Source organism: Pseudonaja textilis, chromosome 3 (genome assembly GCF_049901715.1).
Source record: "Pseudonaja textilis isolate UNSWEBS1 chromosome 3, rPseTex1.2, whole genome shotgun sequence".
NCBI classification, from domain to species: Eukaryota; Metazoa; Chordata; class Lepidosauria; order Squamata; family Elapidae; genus Pseudonaja; species Pseudonaja textilis.
Genome location: NC_141992.1, coordinates 129,890,995 through 129,914,709, shown reverse-complemented (window position 1 = coordinate 129,914,709; position 23,715 = coordinate 129,890,995). Strand labels below are relative to the sequence as shown.

Below are 23,715 nucleotides of genomic sequence, written 5' to 3'. Positions count from 1 at the left end.
GAAACTTATCAAAGGGCTGTCCTCCAACTTCTTGTGCTGGAGGCACAGAGTTGTTCAACAGAGGACTTTCCAGTTACACGGATTGGCACCAATGTCTGTAGAGGATGTGATAAAGGAAGGTACACTCCTCTGTTCACAACAGAATACCCTACACCTCCAGGCTTCAGGTTTTGAATTTGGACAACCTAGAACTACGCAGCTTACAGTTTGACATAAGCATAGTTTATAAAATAATCTGCTTTAATGTACTACCAATCAATGACTTTTTCACCTTCAACTACAACAATACAAGAGCACACAACAGATACAAACTCAATGTACAGCATACCAAACTTGATTGCAGAAAGTACAACTTCAGCAACAAGAGTGGTCAATGCCTGGAACACATTACCTGACTCTGTTGTCACATCCCCCAATCCACGCTCCTTTTCCCTCAAACTAACCACTATTGACCTCACCCCTTTCCTAAGAGGTCTGTGAGGGGCGTGCATCAGCGCACAATTGTTCCTACCATCCCTGTTCTGTTATCCCCAATTATTCGTACCCATTTCCTGTATTTATACTTATGTTTATTATCTTGTAACCTGTTGACAAATAAATAAATAAAATGAAAGGTCAGGTGATAGCCACTACAATGGGGTCAAGCTATGCCTCTTTTGTAGGTGGTTTTTATAAAACTGGCAAAAACCACAATGTGATTGAAGAAGCCCGGCCCCTTTGTATATAGCCGTTGTTATGATATGTACAGAATAACCCTTGAGTAACAAGGATATGCACATGGAAACGTTTATGAGAGGAGTTATGAATAATTATTCAGCCACACACAGATACACTGAATTGAGTTAAAGTTTACTTTAAGAAATAGCACAGTTGAACAAACGGTCCAGGTCATATACGTTTTACAGTCCAAAGAATATCCAGCTACAAAGTCTTCTTTCCGGTTGCCTTTGTCATTTACAGTAAACAAAAATATCAAAGTATAAGCACAGCATAAATACAACAGAGAACTTTAGATAGCAATGTCAAAGAGACAGAATGTCAGAGAGAGCAAGCTATGATCACTAGCTCCCTCCTATGATAATTTGCAATATAATCAACCAATCGGAATATAGTATGAATCAATACAGTGATTTTGTCTTAAAGCTACAAACATACATTGTTGATTTATATATTGCCAACCCAACTAATTGGTGGACAAATTCCTAACAGCCATGATGGCGAATCTATGGCATGCATGCCAGAGATGGCACATAGAGGTCTCTCTGTGGGCACACGCTCTGTCGCCAGCTGCTCTTCTGGTTTCTGGTCAGCTGGTCTTTGCGGGTGATGGAGCACCAGAAAATGGCCCAAAACAACCTGAAAAATAGCCTGAAAACAGCCCCCCAAATGGCCCAAAAGGGCCAAAAAAGAGGCATGCACACACCGGCCAGCTGGTCTTTGGGTTTCCAGTGCTCGGCACACACACATGCATGTGCATGCACGTACATTCCAGTTTGGGCACTTGGTGCTGAAAAGGTTCGCCATTACTGGTATAGAGACACGGGACACTGACACGCCTACAAAAGAGGCACAGTTTGGACCCCATTGTGGTGGCGAAAAACATCTTTTGCCAGTTTTATACCTTTCCCTGTGGATGCCATGTGGACCGGTGAGGGTAGTCCTCGACTTACGACCACAATTAGGATCAGAATTTCTGTCGGCAAGCAAGCAGTTGTCAAGTGAGCGGCGACCGATTTTATTTCGTTTCAATTTAAACTTTTATTTGCCCTGCTTGTTAAGTAAATCGTGGCAGTTATTAATGAACTGTGTGGTTGTTAAAAACGAATTCTGCATTGAACTTTGCTTGCTGGAAGCCAGCTGGGGTGGTTTGGAGATGGTGATCATGTGACCCTATGATCGGGCAAGCATCGTTAACGGATGCCAGTTGTGCCCAGGGCCCAAATTTTGATCACGTGACCGCGTGGATGCTGTGATGGTTGTAAGTGCAAGAACTGGTTGTAAATCACTTTTTTCAGTGCCACTGTAACATCAGTTAAATGAATGAGTCAAAGACTCCCCGTATTTCACTTTTATTAAAAAAACGTTCAAAGCAAGAAAATGTTTTGTTGCTTAAATTTGCTAGCAACTATCGCAACTGAGCCCAACATTTACATCGCTAAGTGAGAAAATTGTTTAAGTGAGTTGTGCCCCCTTTTACGACTTTTCTTCCACATTTGCTAAGTGAATCACTGCAGTTGTTAAATTAGTAACCCAGTTAAGTGGATCTGGTTTCCTGATTGACTTTGCTTGTCAGAAGTTTGCAAAAGTGGATCACAGACTCCCGGGACACTGCCATCGTCATAAATGTGAATCAGTTGTCAAACATCTGAATGTAAATCACATGACCCATGGAGGTGCTACAATGATCATAAGTCTGAAAAAAGGTCATAAGACCCTTTTTTCAGTGTCGTAACTTTGAACAGTCACTAAGTGAACTGTTGTAAGTTGAAGACTCCCTGTATTTTATGTTGAATGTCCACATTCTGAAATATTTTAAAAATCTGTTTTCATCTGTGTAGATAAAATAGTTTGGTATGGTATGAAATCACCTTCCTGGGCCATTTGTGCACTGCTCTTCTGAGTCCACAGATTACTCACAGAATGTCAGGATTCCAGCAATCGCTCCAATTAAATCATGATTCTCGAGCCAAACTTCAAAAAACTTCAAAAGATTTATTAGAGGCAACATACTGGCACTGCCCTGTATGAAGCCAACTCTGGCATACATAATTTACAGTCACCTGTGTCCCTGTTTCCCCCCTCCCCCCTGCGTGTCTCATAAACTAGATTCTACAGTTGAGCACGTTCATGGGCTGGGTGTCATCATTCACGTTCTCCAATTAAATATATTTGAGGGCAAAAGCTTTAGTTTACTTTAGTTACAATATTTTCAAGATAAGAGTTGGAATGTATTTTCACTTTCAAACTCCTGCACTGCTCTTCCAGATTTCCTTCCTCCCTCTCCTTTTTTTAATGACAACTACTAAAGCAGGCATAGGAATGTTTTATGAGTTGACATTCGGCTCCTCTCACTTCTTGAAGGTGACCTGTGTAAAGCAAAAACAATTGAGCATGTTATCTTATGAGTTGACACAGAGTCTTATAGAAGTAGTCCTCGACTTACAACAGTTCATTTAGTGACCATTCAAAGTTCCAACGGTACTGAAAAAAGGGACTTCTGATTGTTTTTCACACTTACAACATTGCAGCATCCCTGTAGTCATGTGATCAAAATTCAGAGGCTTGGTAACTGGTTCATATTTATGACCATTGCTGTGTTCCGGGGTTATGTGATTCCCTTTTACGGCCTTCTGACAAGCAAAGCCAGCGGGGAAACCAGATTCCTCGAACAACCATGTTACTGAATTAACAGCGGCGGTGGTTCACTGTGGCAAGAAAAGTTGTAAAACGGGGAGGAAACTCACTTAACAAATGTTAACAACCTGAATTTTGGGCTCAATTGTGGTTGTTAAGTCGAGGACGACCTGTACTTTTTAAATGCAGCTCTGTGTTATAAAACAGTGGTCGCCAACCGGTGGGCTGGGGACCACTGGTGGACCATGAGAAAATGTTGGTGACCTGCAGAGAAATGTCCCCCCCAACGCACTCCCCCAAAGCAATTAATCCAGGCTGCGTCGGAACACACGGCTGCACCACCCACATGGCCCACCCACCTGCTGGCCCCCACCCTTCTGCTGAGTGCAAACCTTATCTTGAGTAGAGCCATGCAAGCTGGAACTGGAAGGTAAGACCAGTGGCGGGGGAGGGAAACCTGCCCTGGGATGGCTTGCTGACATTGGTGGGAAAGTCGATCCCATATTCCAGAGCTGCAGTAATCACAAGACTTGAAGAGCTGGAGCAGCTCCTCCAGTCCATGGCAGGCCGGTGCACCCGGGTGGAGGAGCCGCTGCTTCGGGATGACCAGAGGGTCAGTCCTGTGTCTACTGCAGCTCTGGAATATGGGACCGACTTTCCCACTAACGTCAGCAAGCCACCATCAATCAAAATTCATAATAGTGGTCCGCAGGATTTAAAATTATGATTCTGGCGGTCTCTGAGATCCAAAACGTTGGAGACTCCTGTTATAAAGCAATTCAAGACCAGCCAGACAAGCAATATGAAATAGACAGATATATTCACAGGAGTGTAAGGAGAACCAATGTACAAATCAGCTTTTTTCTGCAGGAATGTATGATCTGGGAAGGAAGGGTTTTCTTTCTCCTTCTCACACAGTCTAGCCCCATGGATCACATTACACCCTCATTCACCCATTTGGACTCATGGGTGTGAACGTAAGGGTAGTATCACCCGATCCTTATGGGAAAGTTGGCATGAGTAGTGTGTTTGCTTGTGAATCATAGAGCAGGCAGCAAGAAAGCGTTACAAGGCAAGCGAGTGAGCGGTTGTGTTCCATCAAGCCTTGGAAGGCTTGCCAGCTCTTCATTCAGCACAGTGTGGTCAAAAAGGATATCCTGTTAGACCAGTGATAATGAGGGAAATAAAATCACTTCCTCACCATCTGTTTGATTCAGGTAGAAAAGAAAAGAAAAAAAAAGGAAGTCAGCTTCCTCTGGGTGTAAAACTCTGCCCAACACCCACTCATAAATGCAAACTGCAGCACCAAGGAAACCATTTATTTAACTCCGTCTCCAGTTTTATGTTTGGTGCGGATCTGTAACAGAGCACTGAAGTGCAGCTAATAGGCTGAGGCTTTGCAAACTGGGAGTCTAGCTGCATTTTAGCCTGTGGTAGCAATCTGAGCACCAGTCATAAGAGAAGGTATGAAACTGAGATTGGTCCATTGAGGTAGCATTAGCTAGAAATGTCAGGGGCTAAACTACACATAGAGGATACGCTCCACATTTTTAACACAGAACTTCAGTCCTAAAGACATTTAGTAAATGCAGTCTCACTTGATTTAAGCTCAACTCCTAAGGAAGCAAGTCTGTGCTGTTTTCTAAGCAACAAAAAGCAGCCATTCGCCGTTATGTGCCTTCTGGGATTTAGAATAGAACAGAGTAACATAGAGTTAGAAGGGACCTTGGAGGTCATCTGGTCCAACCTCCTACTTGAGCAGGAGAGTCTGTTCCAAATATTAGCCTCTACCTAGGATCGAACTCACAGCCTCCTGATCGTGAGGCAAGAGCTCCACCTCTAGGCCACCACACCACTTTCCAACCCAGTCCAGAGTCCTAGGATTTCCTGATGGTTTCCCATCCAAGTACAAATCAGGGCAGACTAACTTTTTTTTAAGCTAACCAACTTTGGCTAGATACTGCCATCTACTGTAACTATGTACCGTACCCGCTTAGTAAAAATCATCATGCGCTTATCCAAGGTCTTTGACATATTCAGGTACAGGCCCTTTGTAATAAGAACACATTAATTTGTGATTGTATATGAAAGAGCTTGTGCAAATAATGGAGATTCTTTTGCGATTGTTATTTAAATTTGGTCTTAGGAATGCAGTAGCCCTTTCAATGAACTTAAGAGCCTTTAATAAATGGCATAGAATCATAGTTTGCAACATGTTATGAAGAAAGGGATGGTGGGATTTCTAGCAAGGTTACTTTTAGGTCCATTCCACTTCCCTTGCAACTGGATGGGTTGATTATAAAGTGGAGCCCTTTGTGCTCTGAGCTTGTTTGTTTGGTTGCAGACATTTCATTACCTGACTAGGTAAAAACATCAGTACTAGTAAGTGTGGTTTGGCTCCCTGTTTATATACAGTAGCTTGCTCTGTCAGTGTTAGTGGGATGTGATTTTCTCTTTCGGTAGTTGATTCATGTACTATTTTCTGCTTGATAGTTTGTCTGGTGTTAATCCTTGCTTATCTGGAGGTAGATTACTGGAAATGGTGTGTTCTGGTCTTTTGTTTCCTTCTTAGCTTTTTTATTGTCTCTTTTGAATGGTATGTAAATCTACTTTATCTCAGTGTGTAAGTTGATGGCTGATTTATCTGAATGTGAATCTTCTAGGAATTCCTTCGTACTTTTGGATTGGACTGGTTATTATAAAAGAAAAGGCTGAATGTTCACTTCTCACCTCTAATCTCCAAAAGTCCAGTCCTGCCTAGATCACAGATACCCAATTAACATAGCACTGTTATAAACTGTTTGCAGTGGTATTCTGGCAACACACTTAATCTAGCTGCTAAATTAACTCATTTTGAGAGTTCACACAATCATTGAACCATAAACTACCAAAACATGGCTAAATTTGCGCAATGTAGTAACCCCCCCCCCCAAATAACCAGAGTTAATACTGATCAAATATGTTAGGCACAATGTCTTTATCTGAATCAGTTAAATGTATTCTGTGAACACAATAAAGACATCTAAGACACTAGGCTTATTTGGGGATTAGCTCCATTGAATTTAATAAGACTTTACTGATTCTGCAGCATTCAGCCGAATATCTGTACTATGAATCAAGCTGATGTTGCTTTCACTTGACACGTTTGCGTCTCACATTATAACAGTGGCATTAATCCTTGTGGTAATGCTTCTGTAATGGCATTAGTCCTTGTTGGAAAAGATTGTAGCGTGTATGCAGAGTGGCAGGGGTACACTTCACTGTCAATTCCATTTCATTCTTTTATTATTATTATTATTATTAAAACCCCAAGAACCATTACTCTTGGTACAAATGAATATTTGACCCCATAAATTTGTTTGGTTCTTCCACTTAAAAATCTACTATTATTTATTCCACATTTTATTTAACAGTTTTAACATTTGGGCAGCCATAGACAAGGGGTTGCTGTCACTCTTATGCAATTATGAATAATGAATTCTTCCAGTTACTGCAAATCATCCAAAATCTACATAATACCACTCTACTAATGTATAGCCTATCTTTGATAGACAGATCACCTGATGTTGATTCCCTGGGATCTCCAAGAAATGAGATTGGAAAGCCTTAAGGCCAGTGCCAGGCGTAGCAAGAGTTATTTTAAAGTAAAAGGGACCAGTAATGTCATTTGATAGGAAGTGGTTTTTTTTATGACCAGCCTAAGAATAATGAAAGAAGCATAATGAAACAATAACAGATTAGAATTTACTTGACTTTAGATGCTGGAGGTTTTGCAGCTTCCCTTCCCAAATCACCTTTCTCCGCTTCTGACTTCTGTCTGTTGGTGTAAAGCATAAAATACTGTAAGTGGGAATGTTTGTTTAAATCAGGTTTCAGACTTAAACAAATAGTGACAGGCTGTTCAAACAAGTTTCGGAAATAAGTCTAATCAGGATGTTTGAGAAAGCACCAAAGAGGAAAGGAAGGACCCATAAAATATTTACTTCCAAATATATGGAGCAGCAGCAGCCATAATGTAGACATTGATGTTTTTATTGTCAGTAGGAACAGCAATTTCCCATTGTGTATTTTCTGCTGATGTTTCTTATACATTGCCAGAATTCTGAGCTTTGACACACTCTTTGTGTCAATACACAGTGCATCTTTGGTGTGCATGCCTTCAGGCTAGGTACAAACCACACGTTTGTGATTGCGATTAATGGGGCACAGAGGTATCACAAAAATATTAAAATCAATGCTGTAATGAGTTCTCATTGAAGTAGGAATCCGGGAGTTAATGCTTTTGTCCCCTCGCTGCGAATTCATTTGAACCGTAAAATCAGCCTGGCTTTTCTTCTTCATCAAGATCTTCCACTTCCTGATTGGAACAAAGTGCTAAATAAAATCATCAATGGGGAAAAGTCTGCAGCAAGGGCATTGAAGTTCTGCACAATTTGCTTGTACTCCATATTGTACATTAGGGTATCAATATTAATGATTCAGGAAAGGGATGTAATATGAGGCATCTGTTAGCCAGATTATGCAGAGAACTCAATCCATTTTGCAACCCAGCAACAGAGCCACTGGATAGAAAATAGGCTGACTGGTCAAATGATTAAGAGCTATGCAGCAATCCAGACTGAATTAAGAAAAGGTGACTTGCAGCATTGGGGGGAGGGTTGCTTCCTCAGCACCTCTCATCAGTTCCTTAAAGAAGCAGGGTCCTCCTGCAAAGTTCACACAGCTGCAGCACAATCCTAACACAGAAGAATTTGATTTAAGAAAGAGCTAGCAGGTGCTATGAGTACAATCCACCCTCACCCCCTAATCGCCTTTTCCTCGTCAAATCCAGAGCGTGTGGATGTGGTTTGGATATGAAGAAGGGGGAAGGTATAGATAAGATGGATTTCCATCAGTCAAACTGACTCTGTGTCAACCCAATAAAACAATTTATGCTGCATCACAACGCACAAATTGCAGAGTCCAGAAGAGCAAGGCAATAATTTCACATTTTAAAGCATTTCTTTAATTAAATTAGCATCAATGAGGCAAGTACACAGGGGTGGGATTCAAAATTTTTAACAACCGGTTCTGTGGATGTGGCTTAGTTGGTGGGCGTGGCTTGGTGGTCATGTTAGTGGCTGGATGTGGCCAACTCAATATCACTCACATCGAGGCACGCATCTCCTCGCCTGGCCTCTCATGACTGTGGGGTGCTGCAACAGTTGTAATTGTGAAAAATAGTCATGTCACTTTTTTCAGTGCCATTGTACCTTTGAATGGTCACTCCACACAAGCAAAGTACTAGCAAAGGAGGGGAAAAAAACTCCAAAGAAGTTCCAGAGACAGGAAGTCTAGTCCTGCCAAGAATGTAATAAAGGTTAATGGAGAGGCAGTTTCTGTAAGCAACACCAGAATGTTTCCTTCCTGCCTTCCTCACAGGATTAAGCCAGTAATTTCTTTTAACAACCAGTTCTCTGAACTGCTTAGAATGTTAACAACCGGTTCTTCAGAATAGGTACAAACTGGTAGAATCCCACTCCTGCAAGTACACCCACCCACTCGCCCATACACAGATATATAAATAATAATATAATAAATGTAAAATGCAATTAAATGTAAATGTAAAAATAATAGAAGTGGGGTATATATTTATTAATTTTTACAAATAACTCAAGGCGGAAAACATATCCAACACACCTTCCTCCTCCTAGTTTTTCCACAACAACAACCCTATGAGATGGGTTGGGGTGAGAGGGTGTGACTGGTCACCCATTTGACTTTTATGGCTAAAGTGGGACTTGAATTCAGGATCTCCCGCTTTAATCATGAAGCTTGTTCACTAGGTTTGACCAAACATCATGAACAAGCCTCATGATTAAAGCGGAAGATCTTGAAACATCATTTGATTAATGAACACTTACTCTAGTCTTAGCCTTATAAATAACTTGCATATGTGAACCAGTAAACTGGAAAAAGTGTAGGAAAACATCAGGCCAAGATTATAAGCAGGAAACAAAAGGCAGCTTGAAAAAGGAATACCTTAATTTCTCTGCAAAGAATTAGGACTCTGTAGAAGAACATACAGCACATACAGTAGTTCTGGGGTCCCCATTTAAAAGTCCTTTTATTGGATTTGACTTTGTAATAAGTAGAACCATGAAATGGGGTAGCTAGCTTCTACTGATTTCAGGAAAGCAGGAGTACCAGGAAATTAAAAGAAGTTTTTCATGGCTAGAACCAACTAAATGAAAAATGTTATGAATCGATGTGAAAGTTGTGGTCTGTGGTAGCTCACCTATATGTATAATGATTGAGTTCCTAAGTACTTCCCAGGAAGAGATGCAGCTGCTTTAAAAAGGTTATAGATAGACACAACATTCATGGATTTCTGATGCACCTTGGAAGAATAAATTCAGAGTTTCACAGTTTTTTTAAGTAGTAAAGAAGCTATAGAGGGACAATTTGGTTCAGGCAAAAGCTAGAAACCAGAAGGCTGTGAAATCTAGTCTATGCTCACCTTAGAGCCAATTGGTTGACCTGGTCCAGTCACTCTCTCTCAGCCCTAGGAAAAAGGCAACCAATCCCAAGCAACCTTGCCAAGAAAAGTGCAGACAACCAACTACCAGGAGTCAAAAATGTAATCAAAAGCACAAAAAGGCTGTTCTATACAACAGCAACTAGGGTACACAATGACATTTATACACATCTTTATCACAAGGCTGCACGGCTTGTTCATTATTTAGACATCAGAACATCAACATCATAGATGAAAATAATTACATAGTAAATCCTATAAGAATCTCCCACTTTGCACCATACCATAATTGCATTCAGTTAGATCCAGGATGAATCTTCTAGATAATTAATAGCACAGTAAACCTGTAGACTGTCGGCTAAGGAGAAGCTGGAATTTGGTTTGGACAGTTTGGATAGTATGGTACTTGTGGCTTGAATCCTGTTACTTGTCAGCAAGCATATAGCTTGGATTGCACATCTCTATCATAATCAGCCCTCAAGCTTTAAAAGGTACAGGAATGCCCTTGACAATATATAAAATATAGTGTTGTTTTAGAATACTAAACCTTTGCCCATTCTGTTTCTTGATGCCTTCAAAAGCAAACGTAGAGAAAAAAAGGTATTTAACTTTGTACTGTCATTGGTAGAATTCTTTTATTTAAAAATTGCTAATGAGAGATTACACATAGATGCTACAAACAAGGATATGTAGGTACTTTTGATTTCAGTTCATTTTAGGGGTATTAAGGGCTCCTATTCCTGGTATGAAAGATATAATTTTAATTTATTTATTTATTTGATTTGTCAATCGCTTACAAGATAATAGATATAGGTATAAACATGAGTAAGAATACAAGAAATAGGTACAAATAAATGGGGACAATAGGACAGGGATGGTAGGCACGATGGTGCACTTATGCATGCCCCTTAGGAATGGGGTGAGGTCAATAGTGGATAGTTTGAGGTTAAAGGAGTGAGGATTTGAGGATGTAACTACAGAGTCAGGTAGTGCATTCCAGGCATTGACCACTCTGTTGCTGAAGTCGTACTTTCTGCAATCGAGTTTGAAGTGGTTTACATTGAGTTTGTATCTGTTGTGTGCTCTTGTATTGTTGTGGTTGAAGCTGAAGTAGTCATTGACTGGTAGGACATCATAGCAGATAATTTTGTGTGCTACGCTTAAGTCTAACCGTAGGTGGCATAGTTCAAGGCTGTCCAAGCCCAAAATCTTGAGCCTGGTGATATAGGGTATTCTGTTGCGAGTAGAGGAGTATAGTACTCTTCTCGTGAAATACTTCTGGACTCACTCGATTGTATTAATGTTCAATATGCAGTGTGGATTCCAGACTGATGAGCTGTATTCAAGTATTTGTCTCGCAAAAGTTTTGTATGCTCTAGTTAGCAATTCGATATTTCCGGAGGAGAAGCTTCGTAAGATTAGATTTGCAACTCTTAATGCCTTTTTGGCAATGCTGTTACAGTGAGCTCTGGCGCTTAGGTCATTTGATATGAGAACTCCAAAGTCCTTGACAGAGTGAGTATCATCAACAAAGTCATATCTGCCTAGTTTGTATTTGGTGTACTGATTTTTTTTGTACCAATGTGTAGGACAGAATATTCGTTAGTCGAGATTTGGAGTTGCCATTTGTTTGACCATTCAGACACATAATCATAATCATCACATAATTGCTTTGAAGGACAATAGCATTGTAGGTGGTGTTGAATAGTTTTACGTCATCCACAAAGAGGATGCAGTTGCTTATAAGGTGATCACAAAAGTCATTTATGTAGTGGTTTCTTTTTCCTCCCCCCCAAAAAACCAGAATGCAAGCTAGCCTGCTTGTTATTTGTTTCCCCTTTTGGGAAGATAAATTTTAAAAATTGACTGTTTCTTTATGGCAGCATTTCTCCTTCAGATTTTAATTCACTAGCTTTTGAGTGGCATGGCATAAGAAGGATGATGCGCCATCTTGTGTCTGCTGTTAAATGTGCCAGCAAGAATAATGGCTTGCTTAGGCATTTAGCAGAGTTGATGAAACTTGTAACATGCTCATCTTTAGAACAGCTGTCACTTCTAAAAGCGATTGATGTTTCTCTCAATCAGGAGAGTGGGCAGAGGAGAAGGAGTTGAGCAGCTGAAGTGGAGAGAAGATTTATTCTCATCATTTGTATTTATTACCTTGCTGGTAAAGCACATTGTCAAAGCTCCTTGGATTACCTGAGCAGCAACGCTGTTCAGAGGTCTAAACCAGAACTCGGATGTGGGAAATAGTTGTTGGATTTAATTCCCAAAGACAACCTTGCATTTCTGTATCCATTTGGGTAGATATAATACAATTTTGGTAGCAATAGCAGCAAATAAGAACGTCTGGTTTCAAGAAGGCATTTGCTGTTGGATAACAAGCGTGACTTGGAAAAAGAGGTGATTCCAGAAAACCTACCTGGGAGGGTGGGAAGTTTAGAAAAGCTATACAATATAGAAGAAATGTTTGGTTCAGAGAATTTTTGTGGAATAAACATTGGAAGCTAAAATTTAACCAGATTATCATGCCAGCTTCATTGTCCAATGGAAGCATCCAAATCTAATAGATTAATTCTTCTTCTTCACTGTGCACTGTAACTGTTGTAAATATGAACCAGTTGCCAAGCATCTGAATTTTGATCACATGACCAGGGAGATGCTGCAACAGTCTTAAATGTGAAAAACGGTCATAAATCACTGTTTCTTTCCAATTTCTTTGTAATTTTGAATGGTCACTAAATGAATGGTTGTAAGCCAAGGACTACCTGTAATACAATATACAACACAAAAGCTTCCTCAGATCAACACTCTTAACTTCTTCCTCCTCCTCCTCCTCCTCCTTCTTCTCCTCCTCCTCCTCCTCCTCCTCTTCCTCTTCTTCCTCCTCTTCTTCCCCTTCTCCATTCCAGATATTAGATACCAAGCAACTGCCTGGATAAGTCCCTGCAGTAATCTTGATAAAATTTCAGAAGTGGTTTCCGTTGCCTCTTTCCTAGGGCTGAGAGAGTGTGACTGGCCCAAGATTACCAACCCACTGGCCCAAGATGCACTTACTTAAGTCAAGACTAGTATTAATGGTCTCCTGGTTTCTAGCTAGTGCCTTAACCACTAGACTGTGCTGTCCCAGCCAGTCTATGGGAATTGAATAATTACTTAGGAATTATGAGCTGTCCCCTTAAGGGAATGCATCATGGTAAATGTAGTTAAAGGTATCCTGGGAAATGTAGTTCATGTCACGTGGCCACATCTGTAATCCTGATTGGTCACTAAATTGACCCTCGAAGGGTTGGGGGAGGTTTTCCTCACTCTTGCCTGAACTCTCTTACTCATGGCACCTTCTTTCTATCGTTACAAGATGGGTTGGGAGATAACCATCTTTTACTACAAGGCAGATATACAAAGGGATTGGTCATTAAAGAAGAACTTCATCACAAACGTGAGTTATGAGGATACCTGATGAACCAATAAATGTTCTTTGTTATGGACGTCTTGTTATCTCTCTGCATCTGTACAGTTTATACACACTGGCCCTTATTTTATTGATTGACAGTTATGAATGCCAGTGGCTCAGTCTTAGATGAAAGGCCAGTGATTCTTTTGATGTACCTAGTAGGAGCTTCTTCCACAAATGAACAGATTCCCCAGAATGAGAATGAACGGGTCACTTTTGATACTTGTTTTGTGGGCTGGTTTGGTTTTAATGGTTGCAAAGATTAACTATGCTTGTTCATGTTTTATAAGCAAGCACTCTCCTATGTTTCTCATCATTTTCCCTACCCTTTTCTTTTACACAGGATGCCTTTGTGGAGCTGTACAGCAACAACATTAGGCCTTTGTTTGATTTGTCATGGCTGCCTCTGAAGACGATCCTTAGTCTGGCAGTGGTGGGCGCCTGCATCACGCTGGGGGCTTACCTGGGACATAAGTGACTTTCAACTTCATCCAATTCGTGATGGACTAATGGGAAACCTTGATTTCAGAAACTGAAAAAAGAGTGTTGAAAGAAGAAAATAATATGAGGTGTTTTTCCCTCCCCCCTTGTCAAATAATGCTATTATTTTATGAGCCAAGTATCTTTCTATATATGTGTTCAGGTGTGTTTGGATGTACACAGACACACGTGTGTGCATATATTTATGCATGCACATGAGCGGGCAAGCACACACACATATTTGTGTGTATACATAAATGTACGCGCACACACATACACACATATAATATATATATCTGCTATTACTGCCAAAGGGAATATTCATTTATTTTTTACATTGCAGAGGAGTTATTTATTAAAAGTATTTTACATTTAACCCGCTATTTTCCTAAAATTCTGGAACACAAGCATTGTATATTTTTTAATGAAGATTCCAAAGATCTTCGGCTTCCTTGGAAAGTATCATTCCACAGACTATTTTATCACAATAGGCTGAAGAGCTGTAGGTATGGAGACATACGTGACCCTTAGGAAGAGTGATGATACAGTGGCATAATTTTGTAGGTAAGATTTCAGAGCTGCTTATGAATAGGGTGACTTAAAAAGGCAACAGGATGAGCAGACAATGATTTGGTGGTTCGGCATGGTACTTATTCAGAATGAGAAACAATGCCAGATTCAGGCCAGTAATAAGACCATATGGTTCAACCCTCTGCCCCTACAGCCGACAGCTGTTTTTGGAAAAATGCCCAGCAGAGCAACAGCTGGAAATAGTGATTCATGCAGTATTTTGTTACACGAGTGCTGTGCCATTACATACCACAATTGGCCATTGCAAGGAAGCTATTTGTGGGTCCTCAAACTGTGATTTAGAAGGCTGAAATGAAATACGTTGGAATGGGCAGAAACAGTTTCATTTAATATTTCATCTGAAAAATTGCCGTTTTTCGTGCAATTATCAGGAAAACCGAAAGTGCCTGTGCCTGCCTTGCAGAACTGGAGCCTCAAAATCAGCCATGGCTCACATTCCCAGTGGAGCGAGGGTTGGCTCACAATAGAGCCTGCCTTCCTTGGTTAATTTTTCTTAGGGTCTTAAATGCAATTTTCTTTAATTAGTAACATCTCAAAAGTCAAAAACAGGCTCAAGGTTCATTTGGCCAGGAGAAGTGATCAGCTGGCGGAGATTAGGTATGACTTCCTCTTTGTATCAAAATTAGCACCCAAATTGCCTTCTTAGCCCTGGGCCTGTCCCAGATTGGAAGTGTATTTGCCTCAGAAGTGATGCACACTATTTGTTCCTTCAGATGTCTTCGAAAAGAAAAGAAGATAAAGAAATGGTCCAACGCCTCCATCTGGTATGACTCATAGACATTCAACCCTTTGGGATGCCAAGTGTTTTTGCATGGAAATCTGGAAAGGAAAGGGAATGGAAAATTCGTTACAATAACTTTAAGCAAAATGAATATGAAACACATACACTTGGGTTCTTTGATTATAAATACCTAGGTGGCTTATAGGCAGAGCTGCTGGCACCTTAACTCAACACCATCAGGCATCAACCCAGGTTTACGTTGAAGGTTTCCCACCCCAACCGTCTTGAGCACCTGTCACTTGTTTACTGTTCCTGTGAATTCATCTACTATCCAAAGAATACCAAGTACCAATGAAGCAAAAAGAAGCTGTAGCTGCCTCCCCTTATCTTGACTTCTCCTTCTGGCCCTTGGTTCAAATTAGGCTCAGATAACAGAAGGCAAATAAATGAAGCAGTGGTGACGTCAAAGATCCTGAGCCTTCCCGAGTGTGTATGTGTGTGTGTGGAGGTTTACTGGGCATTATACCCTTAAACCCTCAAAATAAAAAGCTGGCAATATCTACGAATGTAACCAAGAATTCAGCGGACTCTGTTCATGAAGTTGTTTAACAGCAGCATCGATGGCGATTTGTTGGACTGCCTGAGCTGGACTTAGTCCCTGAAGAAGGAAAATTTTCAGGATGATTACATTCAGATCTGGTTGTCACCCTGACAAAAGCAGGTGTGGTACTCGTTCCAGAGGTCCATTGTTCCATCTTAACGAAACTGCAAGCTGTCCATTTATATCAGCAGATTAAATAACTGGCCACAGTGAAAAGCAGTGTGTGTGCACAGCTAGACTTCTGTAGTTGTTCCGGATTTTGCTGTTGGGTTCAACACTGGAGAATTTCTGCAATGCTTTGATTATGCTTGCAAAGGTGTCTGGGATGTTGCAGAGGAAGGACTCATCAAGTTCAAAGATAGCAACTTATAATTTGTCCCTTGGATCCTAGGCAACGTATTTCAGATTTGCGAGTGAGCTGTTACATGAGGGGCATAATAGATTCCAGGATGAAAATCAAAGACTGAAAGGATCAAAAGGTTAAATTAAATGAGATGGACATATTTGACGTGAATGAATTTTTTATCTTGTTTATTTTTTTAAAGCTTTCCTTTCCATTTTTTAAAAAAATGTCTGTAAAACTGTAAAGTAGTAGAAGTTATGAAATAATATTAATTCAGTGATAAAATGTCAGGACTGAAGTACAGTCATCAAAAGCTTTGAACTCAAAAGAATGTAGCAAAATAATTAACAGATACAACATATGTAAGAAGTGAATTAACTTGATTTTGTGGCATTATATGCAAAAAAAACAAAAACTAAGGAGGTCAGCCTTCTCTAACCTGGTACTTGCTAACATGGGTTAGATACCATAATCACCTTCAGAGTTCTTACTGACTGGAAAGCCAGCATGTAAGTTTAATAAAGAAATAATAACCAGCTGCCATTGGTGTGCTGCTTAGTGATTGTAGTTGTAGTCCCAAAACAATAGTTGGGCACCAAGCTGGAAAGGCTGGTCTCAAAAAAGTAGTACTTTTAAACTTAAAATGTGGTTCAGTCTTCCCCAACCTTGGATCCCCCATAATCAAAGGGAATTCTGGGAATTGAAGCCCCATCACATCTGAAAAATACCATGGTTGGGGAAGGTTGCTATAGTTCATACCATGTTTTCAAAGCTGCTTTAAAAAGTAAATGGCCCAAGTCCATCAGAAAGCCACTTTTTCTCTGCTTCTTCTCCTGCCAATGGAGTATGCACATGAGAACTTTCTGGTAGGCTGAGCCCAGAGTTTTTATGCATGTTAACGTGGCTATAGCTACTATATACAATTATGGCCTTTGCATCCAGCATTTCAAGAGCATCCGTGAAATAAGCGCTTTCATTTCATAGCAGAAAGAAACATATAGAGACATGTGATTGAATTCTAGATACTGGGCAATGTGTGTTATGGCTTCACTTTATTTAGCTTTGCTAAACCTAAAAATGTTTATTAACATATATTAAAATTGTAGATTTATAAATAGCAATTCTGTATAAGTCAGGTGCATTTAGATTCTGTAGGATTGCAGGCATTGGAAGTGTGCCTAAAAACGACTGAAATGTCCAAAGAGTCAAAAACATCTAAGAAAACCACACAATGTTTTTTTCCAATTAGCCTTCAGCTAAAATATTTGGTGTAGAGAAGGAATGCCCACAAAAGCTGTGCCTTTGCAAGTTTGCATTCCACAAACAAGCTTCAGGTCCTTGAAACTCCAAGGTGCAGTGATTCACCAGGCTTAATGTTTTACCAAAGAACTGGTTCACATATCCTAAGCTGAGACTAGCTCACCCAACCTAACTGACAGAAAATTGTGCATAAGATCAGACTGTCCCTTCAGTGTCAGAACTCTCCTGGTACCGGAAAATATGAATACGATTAATTTGTGATGCACGTCACAGTCAGAATAGTAATAAACATGTATGTTTGAACTAGGTTCCTTAATATCACCCCTAGGGCAAGTCTTAGAATGCTGTTGAAGAGAATGACAAAAAATAATGTGTGGTCATTGCTGTATCAGAAGCTGCATGCTTTCAAATATGTCATGGAAAAACATGAGGCAAGGAATGAGATGGATCTAAGCAATAGTAACAAGTTACTGCCCTACCATTCTCACTATTGGGCGGTAGTAAGAACTCCAGATCTGGTGTAGTGCCTCACCTCATATGCAAAAAAGTCATTATAAATGAGCCAAGTGAAATACTTTGATGTGTCCACCCTTTCAAGAAATGGCTTGATTGGTGTGGCTAGAATAGAAATATGGGGATATCCATCATCTATAGCAGGGGCCTCTCCAAAAATTGCCAACTTTTAAGACTGGTAGACTTCAACTCTCAGAATTCCTCAGCCAGCATGGAGTCCTGTTCTGTTGGCGAGGGCAGAATAATGACGTTCCTCCAAAAGAGGTTGTGCGCGAGCACCTCAGCGTAATGGCTTATGGGACAAGAGAGCATGGAGCCTTCTCAGCACATTCTCTTCTCAATTTCCAGATTGAACTACAGGCCTCAAGCACCATCCTGTAAGAACAGAGTGTTTTTGAATGAAACGTTTACATTGTCAAAATAGAACGCTATCGGAGCTAGGAATGGCTATGCTGCTAGAAAATAGTAATTATTGGAACAAAGTTCATTTTCTTGTATTGCCCAATGCTGAGATAGTTTTTCAGAACTGCTTCACATTGCTAGCATGTAAATTGAAGCTACTGCTGGATGTTTCCCTATTGTTTTTGTCCCCTTGGGCTTCTTGGTATCGTAAGTGTCTACATACCTGAGGAGTCCGAATGTCTGTCAATAGTCTCTGTCTTTAATAGATGGCCAGTAGTGTGTACCCCCCTTCTCACCCCTTGATTGCTGCAAATTGTATAATACTGTGGCTGCACTGGCTATAAGGATTGTTAATATACTGTACTATTCAAGTTGAACGTATTTTAGAGATGTTAAATGTACATAAAAGCTTGATTTTGCCTATCTTCTCAGTTGTTTCACCATGATTGATAATCCTTCCTGTTTTTCTTTGGTACTTTGTTTTAATTTAAGAGGAAAATCCTGCAAAACACAGCTTTTAGAGCTGAAGATGATGTAACATTTCGATATTTTCATCTGCTTACGCTTTGCAACGGGTGGGATTCAAATTTTTAAGAACCGGTTCTGTGGGTGTGGCTTAGGTGGTGGGCATGGCTTGGTGGTCATGTGACTGGGTGGACATGGCTTGGTGGTCATGTTTTTGGCTGGGTGTGGCCAACTCAATATCACTCACATCGAGGCACGCATCTCTTCGCCTGGCCTCTCATGACTGTGGAGATGCTGCAACAGTCGTAAGGGTGAAAACTGGTCATGTCACTTTTTTCAGTGCCATTGTAACTTTGAATTGTCACTCCATAGAAACAAAGTACCATTAAAGGAGGGGGAAAAAACTCCAGAGACATTCCTGAGACAGGAAGTCTAGTCCTACCAAGAATGTAATAAGGGTTAACGGAGAGGCAGTTTCTATAAGCAACACCAGAATGTTTCCTTCCTGCCTTCCTTACAGGATTAGGCCAGTAATTTCTTCTAACAACCGGTTCTCCAAACTGCTTAGAATGTTAACAACCGGTTCTAGCGAATAGGTGCGAACTGGTAGAATCCCACCTCTGCTTTGCAATGTTCATCCCATTTCCCTCTCATCTCATCTTGTGGAGTATTTCTCATTGTGTCTGGAAAACAGAAATTCAGCCTCTAGTCTTATGTCCGCTTGCTGATGTAAAAGTCATGTTGAACTGAACTTCTGAAGGGTTGAATAGAATTGTGTTGACAGACATTCTTTCCAGCCTAAATTATGGGCTCATGGGAAGGCTGAGATTTGCACTGGAGTCTTTTGATTACAGTATTCATCCACTCAGCAGTATTGTCGCCATAGCTTAGGATGGGAGTGCTTAAGTCATCCAACTGTATCCCAAAGGTGCTTTTTCAGGAGGCAACTGGACTTCCTTGTTTGTTTTTTCTTTTGAAGACATTTCGCTTCTCATCCAAGGAGCTTCTTCAGCTCTGACAGGATAGTGAGGAATGGAAGGATTTATATTCCTTAGAGACAGCTGGTAATTTGCATCCTTTTAAAGCGGGGGTGTCAAACTTGTGTCATCACGGTGGCATCACATGACTTTTTCCCCCTTCGCTGAACTGGACATGGGCATGGCCAGCACACAACACATCTGCTGTACGGGCCGTGAGTTTGATAGCCCTGTTTTTGAGGGTTGTTGAAGCAACTCTAAGGGGATGCTAATTACCAGCTTTCTGCAAAGAATTTTGCCAGAAACTGGCAGTAAACATCCGACAAAACCCACCGATTGCAGAACATGTATTTGCTTAATGACTGCCATGTTCACTTAACAACACCCCCCCCCCAAAAGGACAAAATTGGTTGCAGTCATATGATGACTCACTTAATGACTGGCACAATTTAATGGCCACAATTCCAGGCTCAATTATAGTCATACGTCAAGGGCTACATGTATACGGATCCAATCGGTTTTGGGTTATTGTATATCAGCTTGATTATTTGCATTTATTGAAATAACTTTAAATATTTCATCAGAAATCAAGCAGCCATACAGCTTTTTCTGGAGCCAGCTATTTTTGATTAGAAAAGCACATTGGTTGATGGTGATATTTCCCCTCCCCCAGTTAACAAGAAGTTTTGTTGTTTGATACTTACAACTAAGATAACAATTTCCGCTTGGCAATAACATTCATCTAAAATTGTAAGAAACAGATCACATGTGCTTTCAGTCAGTTTAGCCTCTAATTATATGGATCAGTTTAAGATATGATACATATAATTTATAACTGCATACAGCAGACTTCCTCAGTCTGCTGCCTTTTTGATGTTTTAAGTCTTCAGTACCCAACTAATCTGGAAGGTTGATGAGGAAGACTGCTCTCTCTTAGATATAAACTACCCAGAGTAGTAAAGCACTGTGGTACATGGTATATAAGTCCAATAAGCAAAGTCAGTTAGTTTGGGTGATAGTTTGATTTTGTAATATTCACAAAGTCAACAATGCTCGAACAGGGTAATTTATTGATTTAATTATATCCTGCATTTTTTTCTGCCGTTTAGATTACAAAATCATTTATTATAGGACAGTTACATCATGAATGCAATCTAATTAGTAACAGAGAGATAAATTATAGATTTTAAATAAAATAATGGCATTCTACTTGAAGATAAACATGTAGCTTTTGCTGACCACAAATGCAACTGAAATTGCTACTGAGTGAGCCAGAATTGGGATGACCATTAAAAAAAAGTCAACTGTAGCTTCACAAGTATAGAAGAGTTATCTAGTTCTAGAGATCCACTTGGAGAAGTCTATCAGAGCAAATTCTTTTTTTAGGGAATCTCACAGTATATTTTCCTCTGTTTGCACTAGAAGTCATATGGAAACTCTTAAATGATGTCAGTGTTCTATGTAATAATTAATCCTTGAAATCACTTATGGCCAATTTCAGACTGAAGAAAACCTTAGAACATTGCCTTCTTTGGGGCCTTTTGATTCCAGAGTAGATGCCATTTGCTTAAAGGTTCCAGTTAACTATGATTTGAGACCCAAAGTAGATCATTAGGCTACACTGGAAGAAAGCCATATGATTATAGGATGCCTAGCCTGACACTGTTTATAATGGTCTTGGCGGCTATCCAATTATGCAAGAGCTGATACTAGGCCCAGATTGCTAAAAAGTTATAGAGCAAAATCATTTGCAATGAAATTCTCATTATGGCTTTAATAGAGTCTGCCCTCCAATTAGTCGTATCTGTGTTAAATAGCTTAGAAAAAAAAAGATGTTCATATATCCTATCTAAAAAGAACCATCTTTCCTGTTGACTAGGCTTTTGAGGCAATTTCCATTCCCACATTCTTGCTTGACTAGAAGAAACATCCATAGCCAAGATCAAATTGTCTTTCCACCTATCTCATCCAGATGTCATTCAAATAGGTTAAAGGAAAATTCCTTAGAATTCTCAACAATTATACGGGTTGGCAATGTACTGTGTGAGATGTACTCACAATATATTTAGAGAGCACAAGGCTGATGAAAACTGAGGTTGCTCAGTGTTATTTTTCTGACTGGGGAACCTTTTAGTTGGAGTTGGCAAAATAAATACGGTGCTTTCTACATTTAAAGCAACTGAGCCCTCTTGAATTTCTCCTTAGTTGAAGATCATAACACAAGGCCATTCAAACACATCTTATGCCAGGTAAGATAAGCGAACTTCAATTCCTCATCTTACTTCAGCATTAAGGATGGGACACCTTTGTCTATTGCACCCAATGACAGCAGAGTTGGGGTGCACAAGGGCATCCAGTATATATCAGTGATGGGATTCAAAATTTTTTACTACCGGTTCTTGGGTGTGGCTTGGTGGGCGTGGCGGGGAAGGATACTGTAAAATCTCCAGTCAGAATTGGTATTTGCCGGTTCTCCGAACTACTCAAAATTTCTGCTACCGGTTCTCCAGAACTGGTCAGAACCTGCTGAATACCACCTCTGGTATATATGTATATCTCTGATTCCTCTACTTCTCCCCAGTCTGCAGAAATTGCTGCTTAAGCCCTCCGTCTCCAGCTGGTCCTGCTGAATGCTGAAACTTCCCTAGGTATTCCTTAGTCTTTTTATCCTAAACACAAAGCTACACTTTTAAATAACTATCAAAATTCTGGACCAAGAAATACTTCATATTTTAAACTCCCAAATGATCAACCCCCGTGAATTTTACCAGGCAGACAATGATGTCTCTCATCTTAATAATTGTTTGATAGGAACTTTGACTCCATAATCATTTTCCATTTACAGTTATGCAAAAAAACTGGGATTGGCAGAAAATCAAACTGCTCTCTCGTGAGCCTGCAAATGGATGTAACTGAGGGAAACAGGCGGGAAGTTCCTCTGAATCCATATTTTGCTCAACATCTGGAGTCTTTAACATTGAATTCCCTCAATGTGTATGGATAAAGCAGGTGAAGGTTTCTCTCCCTTCTTAACATCCTCTCCTCATTACTGACTTCCTCCTGTCCAAGTTCCTGAATTTTACAAGATGGGTTTTCTTGATTTTTCAATGTTCTGAATTTGCAGAAACAGCTGTTTTGTCTCCGAAGGAACATTAGATAAAAAGTTCCCTCCCTTTGGAAGCTCCCATGCACTTTCCATTGTTCAGTTCAATTTTTAACAAAACACAAATGCTTCTCCCATCTACGACTATAACAAAATCTCTTTGACTTTAAACATTTAAACATGGCTTGAACTGAGAAAGATGTACATGCACCATATGTTATGTCTGAGATTTCCAACAACATTCTTATGAAGCTTTTCGAGGTCTGTTTTCCATGTAATAGTTGCACTGGAGTTATACATGCATAAAGGCACTGTAATAACCAGAGGTGGTATTCAGAAGGTTCTGACCAGTGCTGGAGAACCGGTAGCGGAAATTTTGAGTAGTTCGGAGAACCCACAAATACCACCTCTGACTGGCCCATCTATACTCTGCCTCCCAAGTCCCAGATGATCAGCTGGGTCTTATTTTGCTGGCCTGCACAGGAGAACGGAGCTGGAAAGCAGGTTAGTGGGGTGGGGAGGGAATGGGATTTTGCAGTATCCTTCCCCTGCCATGCCCACCAAGCCACGCCCACCAAGCCATGCCACACCCACAGAACCGATAGTTTAAAAAAAATTGAATCCCATTATAAAACTTGGGGTCAGAACAGAAGAATGAAATGATCAGGGGTGGAGAAATAGTTTACCAAGTTAGAAAAAAAATGGTAAACTGCTTACACTTAAAATAATTGATTATATTTTTCTGCAACCTACTGGACAAATTCTGTGTTGGAATCCCTGATAATTCAGTTGCATATCCATGTTTACCCTTTGGCTCACATGTTGCATTAGTTGACTGGTTCTATCAATTAGTCGTTGAAATAAAATAATTGCCTACTACATAACGAAGTACCCCATGCAGACTGCATTTGATGCAGAGTAAGAAATGATGGAG

The 23,715-nt window shown here is 40.2% G+C and overlaps 1 protein-coding gene across 3 annotated transcripts in view; it reads left to right on the top strand.

The window, feature by feature from the left end:
- Positions 1-18,659, top strand: part of BCL2 (BCL2 apoptosis regulator) — a 167,307-nt gene extending 148,648 nt beyond the window's left edge. The window contains exons 4-5 of one of the 3 annotated variants that reach the window (XR_003374113.2): positions 13,669-13,894; positions 15,110-18,659. Coding sequence is in view for 1 of the 3 variants with exons in the window: in XM_026701083.2 (XP_026556868.1) it covers positions 13,669-13,803 (135 nt within the window). In the remaining 2 variants the exon portion in view is untranslated. Of the gene's footprint in view, positions 1-13,668 lie in introns of all 3 variants that reach the window. The other 2 variants (XR_003374112.2, XM_026701083.2) reach the window with 2 other exon arrangements.
- The last annotated feature ends 5,056 nt before the right edge of the window (positions 18,660-23,715 follow it).